Source organism: Talpa europaea, assembly GCF_964194135.1.
Source record: "Talpa europaea genome assembly, chromosome: 10".
Taxonomy (NCBI): Eukaryota; Metazoa; Chordata; class Mammalia; order Eulipotyphla; family Talpidae; genus Talpa; species Talpa europaea.
In genome coordinates, this window is record NC_140077.1 from 286,930 (window position 1) to 293,812 (window position 6,883).

At 73.4% G+C, this 6,883-nt stretch overlaps 1 protein-coding gene across 1 annotated transcript; it reads left to right on the forward strand.

The window, feature by feature from the left end:
• Positions 1-1,839: 1,839 nt before the first annotated feature.
• Positions 1,840-2,796, forward strand: LOC311178465 (olfactory receptor 226-like; the record flags this gene model as incomplete). Its single annotated transcript, XM_084245075.1, has 1 exon — positions 1,840-2,796. The coding sequence occupies one exon, from the start codon at positions 1,840-1,842 to the stop codon at positions 2,794-2,796; it is 957 nt and encodes a 318-aa protein (XP_084101201.1).
• Between the last annotated feature and the right edge of the window lie 4,087 nt (positions 2,797-6,883).

Consider the following 6,883-nt stretch of genomic DNA (forward strand, 5'->3'; position numbering starts at 1 on the left):
CGGCAGAACCAGCGGAGTCTCCGGCGAGCCCCTCTGAGCTGGAGGACCAGGCGAGGAGCCTCTTCTGCCAGGTCCCTGGCCTGGAGAGACCCGCCAGAGGCCCCCGTGCAGGTGAGCGGTGCAAACAGAGTGCGGGGCGCAGGTGGCCATTCCTGGGGGTCTGTGAGTGTGTGGCTGCATGTGCGCATCTGGGGGTGTGGGCGCCCGGGTGCTGCATGTGTTCCTGTGTGCGCACCTTGTGTCTGTGGGCACTTGTGGGGGAGGCGCCCATGGGGGGACACCTGTGTGCGTTATGTGCACCTGTGTGTGGGGGTACCTGTGTGCATGTGGGCACCCGGGGGGGCACCCAGGGGTGTGGGCACCAGGGGCACCCCTCTGGCAGGCCCCAACACAGGACGACCAGCCCCGCCTGTTCTGAACTGTTCTGAGCAGGTATGTCCTGAGCCGGCATGTGAGGAGGCCCGGTGTCAGCTGTGGGGTCCGCTCCTGCCTGCCCACCTGTGCATGGGGAGCGTGTGGCGGGGTGGGGGGCTGAGGCGCGGGTGCGGTGTCTGCAGTGAGTTTGCGGCATCTCCGCGGCTGCGCCGGGCCTCAGGCTGGGGTGGGGGCGCTGCCCCAGGGCCGGAGTATCGGGACGGGCTGGGGCGCGTGTCAGCCGCGTGTCCCCGCTGGGCTGGGGACCCTCCCGTTTGCTTCCATGTGTCTGCATGGGAAGAATTTGGGGTTCCTCCCACAAGAGGACGCCCCCCCACCTCTCAGGGAAGGGTGGGCCGGGGCGCCCAGCCGCGGTGCGGGTCTGAGCAGCCCATCCCTGTGTCACCAGGAGACAGTGGGGCAGAGGGCGGCGGCTGGAGACACCTGACTCCGAGCCTTACAGGGGCGCACCCCACATCCAACCAGCTTCCTCCTGCTGCCCAGTGGTGTCGCCAGAGCCCCGATGCGCCACCGGTGCCAGAGTGGGTGAGATGGGTGAGGGGCTGCTGGGGGCCCCTCAGCCCCCTCCCCCCTGTGAAGCAGGGACAACCCAGCAAGGGTCCTGCGTGACCCCGCGGCCCATAGGGATCTAGGCAGGAGGCCGGTGGCGGGGAGGGCAGCTGGAAACCGCCCCCCCCCCCCGTCCCAGGCCCACACCCTGGAGCCGGCGCAGCCGCCCTTGGAAGTCTTTGTGGGGTAGAAACACGCCTGCGGCTGGCACTGGGCAGGCAGAGGGCCAGGGCTGCTGAGGTAGGGCTGGGCTCGGGCCTGTTGTGGAAATGAATTCTCGCCTTTACCCGGGCAGAGGAAGAACAAGCGGTGCTTCAGGAATGGGGCGCCAGAGGGCCCGGAACCACACGAACTCAGTAGATGGGACCAGGCCACTCCCCTGGGCCAGCTGCTGGCCAGGGACGAGGGCGCCCCACCCTCTAGGCCAGCCCAGCCCAGGCCCCAGGACGCCCTCAGCCTGGCCTCCCCCACCGGCCCTCGCACTGAGCCGCGCCTGCCTGCAGGTTCGCGGCCGCCTTTGCGCTGTTCTCGGGGTGCCCTGCACGCTTCCCCTCCATGTATACAGCATCGCTGGTCTGTGGTGACTGGAAGCCCCAGGACGCAGCCCAGTCCGTCCAGCTCCCACCCAGTGCCCAGTGGAAACGTATGCGGACCCTGGGCGGGGCGGGCAGTCCCAGCAGCAGCGACGGGGCAAGCTCTACGCAAGCGCAGAGGGCAGGGCACCGTGGCCTCTGACCCCCACCCTGCACCCTGTCCCCCCAGCCGCCGAGGCGCCTCCCACCCCACCCCTCCCTTCCCCCCGCCTGGCCCAGACCCTTGCTAACCTGGCCTCTGCCCCCAGGCCGCGCGCACACCATGCGCTCGGGGGACAACGGCTCGGAGGTGACCGAGTTCATCCTGCTGGGCTTCTCCGGCTCGCGGGGCCTGCACCTGGGCCTGCTGGCGCTGTTCCTGCTGGTCTACGTGCTGACCGTCACGGAGAACCTGGTCATCGTCACGGTGATCCGCGCCAGCGCGCTGCGGCACAAGCCCATGTACCTGTTCCTCAGCCACCTGTCCTTCCTGGAGGCCTGGTACATCTCCGTCACGGTGCCCAAGATGCTGCTCGGCCTGGCGGCGCGCGAGCTCCGCCACATCTCGTTCCGTGGCTGCATGGCGCAGCTCTACTTCTTCCTGGCGCTGGCCTGCACCGAGTGCGCGCTGCTCGGCGTCATGGCCTACGACCGCCACGTGGCCATCTGCAGCCCGCTGCGCTACCCGGCCATCCTGAGCCCCGGCTTCTGCCGCCTGCTGGCCGCCGGCTCCTGGCTCTCGGGCTTCTCCATCTCCCTGGGCAAGGTCTTCTTCATCGCGCGCCTGGGCTACTGCGGCCCCAACGTCGTGAACCACTTCTTCTGCGACGTGTCGCCCCTGCTTAACCTGGCGTGCTCCGACATGTCCGTGGCCGAGCTGGTGGACTTCCTGCTGGCGCTGCTCATCCTGCTGGGGCCGCTGCTGCTCACCATCTTCTCCTACGCGTCCATCATCCGCACGGTGCTGCGCATCCCGTCCGCCGCCGGCCGCCGGAAGGCCTTCTCCACCTGCGCCTCGCATCTGGCCGTAGCGGTCACCTTCTACTCGGCCTCCCTCTTCATCTACGCGCGGCCCCGCGCCATCTACTCCTTCGACTTCAACAAGCTGGTGTCCGTGGTGTACACGGTGCTCACGCCCCTGCTCAACCCGGTCATCTACTGCCTGCGGAACCACGAGGTCAAGGAGGCCCTGCACAGGACGGCCCAGCGCGCAGCCCAGGCCCTGGGCGGCCCCTCCTAGGCCCCAGCGCAGGCTCCACCCGCTGCCCCCTGCCCTGCGCCCCATTCTCACCTCTGCTCCTGCCCCTCAAGTCCCATCCCCACCTCTGCCCTGCCCTGTGCCCCGTCCCCACCTCTGCTCCTGCCCTGCGCCAGCTGCTAGGCCAGGACCCCGGGGGCCACCTTGCCCTGGCTCACCTCCTCCCAGTGCCCAGGCTGACACCCCATGCAGTGTGCCCTCCCCAGGTGCCACCAGTGGGCTTTCCAAAGGCCACCCGTAGGAGTGGAGGGGACGCCCACTCACCCCACACACCGCCTTGGAGGCTGAGCCGGGCACAAGCCTGGCCCGGCTCCCCACTGAGGCCTCCCTCTGGCCACCTGGGTCTGCCCTGGGGTCGGTCAGGACAACATCGCAGCGTGAGCTGCCGGGAGAAACGCCAGGGCTGCTCGGGCTGATTCACAGCTCAGGAAGGGCGGTGCCGCCTGTGACCACGAGGAAGAGGATGCAAAACTCAGGGAAGCGGGAAGCTGCGGCCAGCCACCCCTCCCCCGGTGCCTGCTCGTAAGGAACGGGAGTGTGAACGAGGCGAGGGCCAGGGTGGGCCCGAGACCCTGCCCCTGCTGACCTGGGCACTGGGGTTGCTCCCACCAGGACATGCAGGCTCCTGGCTGGCCTCCCCAGCCAAACAAGGGGCCCCTCTGAGCTGATGGACTCCACCAGCTGTGGGTCAGCCGTCTGCAGAAGACCCCGACCGCTACAGCCCCACAGGTCCACTATCACGACGGGTGACCAGGACGGAGCCCCCGCTCTCACTGCGGGCCCACCCTCAGGGCTACCCTGGAGGCAGGCAGTGCAGTGCGGCCAGCTGCGGCCCTGAGAGCGGGGCCCCGGGGGGCCTGGTGGGCACAGGGGAACCAGCAGACGCAGACCCCTGCCGGGACGAGCCCCTCGGCCCCTTCACCCAGAGCCGTGGAGCTGAGCTGAGGGCTCCTGCTGGCCTGGCCGATGGCCGTCTCTGCGTCGGGACCCAAAGGCAGCGCTCGCGGTCTGGAGCTGTGCGTCTAAACCAGAAATTGCATGCGCCCCCCTTCCAGAACACGTGCGCTTTCGTGTCACACGTCTGCAGAGCGACCATTTAAAAGCGGGGTGAAGCACCTGTTCTCTGGCGTGTCGTTACTGGGAGCCAGGCGGCCGCTCAGCACCTGCCACACGCGAGGGGCCCAGAGTGCGGAGACACAGGCGGGGGCGGCCGGTGGGGCGCAGCCGTGGGCCCGCGGGAGCGGGGAGCGGGGAGCAGGGCCGTGGGCGGGTGGGACGGATGCCACTGGGGCAGACACCGAGCAGCGGCGCCCACAGGTGCTGGGGGCGTGGGGGGGGCAGGGGCAGGCGCCACCAGCTGACAGGCGGAGGGAATCCGACAGGCCCCGAAGCTGGGTGGGCGACAGTGCGGGTGCCCCAGGCCCAGGACAGGGGAACCCCTGGCGTCTGGAGGTCGTGGGGAGGCCACGCCCGGGGAGAGGCCTCCAGAGGCGGCAGCGCGGTGTGAAGACAGTGGGCGCCGGCATTGGGGGGGCGCCAGGCCAGAGGCCGCCCCGCCAGAGGCCGCCCCGCCAGAGGCCGCCCGCCTCCACCTGTTGAAACGGAGGCAGATGGTGGGGTGCGGGGAGGGCCGGCCAGGGCGCAGCCGGGGCTTGGGCAGGAAGACCCGCCCGGCCAGACCCCGGAGGGAAAGGGGGGGCTAGAAATCAGACGCGGCCCTGCCCAGGCTGGCGCAGAGACACCCCCAAGCCCCCTGCCGGGCTGCCCAGGCGTCCGTCCCGCCGTCCCGCCCCGCGCTCGCTGCTCCGAGGGCCGCGGGACACACGGCCGCGCGCACGGCAGGAGGCGGAGCGCGCCTCAAAGCTCCGGCCAAGAAGCCCCCCCGCCCACCGGGGCGACCTGAAGACGCCCCCACAGAGGGGGCGGGGAGGAGGCCCGTGTACCCCCCTCTGAGCAGGCCTGGGAGTCGGGGCGCCCTAAGGCAGCCGCTGTCGGTGGCTGAGCAGCCGCGCTGCCCAGGGGCTGACGCCCGCCCCAGGATGCCCCCAGGTCCCCCCAGCCTCCCCAGCCTCCCCCCCGACTTCCCTCCGGTCTCCCCAGCACCCCCCAGGCTCCTCATCTTCCTCCGGGACCCCCAGGCCGCCCTCAGGTCCCCCAGGCCCCCCATTCTCCCCCAGGACCCCAGGCCTCCTCTGCCCCTCCTCCGCCCACCCCCTCGGAGACGCAGTTTCCCGCCAAAGGTGGGGGCTGGGCGCCTCCCGACCCCGCCAGGACGTGGCCCCCGGCCCGCAGCGGGGCGCCGCTGAGCCCCCAGGAGCGCCGCGGGAGGGGCCCAGGGCGGAGCGCTGCGGACGGGCGCGCGGGGACCCCGGGACGGAGCCGGGCGGCGCCCCCGGAACAGCAGGCGCGGGAACGGGGTGACTCCGAGGCACGAAGACGCCGCAGGCCGGGGCGAGCCGAGCGGGCGGGGGGCCGAGCGCCTTTCGCCGGGGAGCGAGCCCGGGAGGCCCTGCGTGTCCCCGAGAGCGCGGCGCCCCCCAACCCCCGCGGCTCGGGCCGCCCTGCCCTGGGCACGGGGGGGGGGTGGGGGGGGCGGCCGGCGGGGGCGCCCCAGCGTCGGGGAGCGCGGGACCAGCGGCCCGAAGGCGGCGCCGCTGCTCGCGGGGTCCCAGCAGCGCAGTCCCCGCGCCCCCCGCGCCCCCTTGGCGCGCGCCCCGCTTCCTCCAGCCCCGCGACGGCGCCGGCGCCCAGCCCGGGGTCGGGGGCGCCGGGAGCCCGTGCGGCCTCGAACAAGTGCCGAGCGGGCGCGGCCCCGGCGGCTCCGGGCCCTGCGGCCGCCCCGCGGGACGCCCCGCGCCACGACTGACCCGCGCCGGCCCCGCCGCCGGCGAGCCGCGGGCTGGGAGCGCCGGACCCCGCGGGCGCCGCCCGCCCCTGGGGTGAGCCGGGACCGGGGGCCGGGAGCGCCTGCGTGTGGGAGGAGGGGCTCGTGCCGCGGGCGGAGAAGCTGCTTCTGGTCGTTCACTTCGCCCAGACAGGCCGAGCCCCGCGACGCCCCCGGGCGGCGGGGCGGGGCGGGCGGCGGGGCGGGAGCAGGAGCGCGAGGCGGCGCCTGCGAATCCCGGCCCGGCGGCCGGGGGGGCGGGGGCGGGGAGGGGCCCCCCCAGCGGGGCCGCCGGTGTCCAGGAGCCGCGGACGGGGCGAGCGGCTCAGACCCCGCCGCCCTGAGGGGCCAACACGCTGCCGGGGGTTCCGGCCGCCGCCAAGGCCCGCGGCCCAGGCCCGCCCAGACCCGCCGCGCCGCCCGGGGCCGCGCCTGGACGGGGGCCGTGGAACGGGCCAATCAGGTGCGAGCTGTGAGCTGATTGGTGCTGAATAGTCCAATCAGCCACAGATCGAAAAATGGCCCAATCACACTTGTGGGTGGGGCGCCCGGAAAGCGCATATAAGCCTGGGTGGGGGCCCTGCAGGGACAGGAGGGCGACGCTGGCCGGGGCGGGCGGCGAGGCGGGAGGCCAGGACGTGGCAAGAGCCGCCCGAAAGCCAAACAGGGCCCGTGGCTATCGCCGGTCAGGGCGGTGCCCTCCAGGAGGGCGGTCGGCTCGTGGCGCTCGCCTGCGCACAGCGCGAGGCCTCGGGTCCCGGCGCGCCCCTCCGGGTGGAGCAAAGGGCCCGCCGCGGCCACACGCGCCGGCGGCCCCTCCCGGGCACCGGAGACGGCGGCACCGCCCGGCGCGGTCACTCTGGTCCCTCGGAGGCGGCGTCGGACACCCAGGGCTCGCGCTGCGAGCTGCTGGGCGACGCCAGGCCGGGGCCTCCGGGCTCTCCGGGGCGCGGGGGGCAGGGCCGGGCCGGGCCGTCCCGCGAGGACCTTCAGCTCCCCCGTCCCCGGGGCGGCTGCTCCGGACTCTGGCCCTGCGCTCCCTCCCGAGGCTCAGCGCCGGCCACGCGGGCTTCCGTCCCCGCAGGCGCCGCGCCCGAGTCTGACCCGGCCGCGCCTGAAGCTCTGGGCGCCACCGCCACGACTGACTTGTGGGGGCGCCGCAGGGAAGGGCCGGCCCCGCCGCAC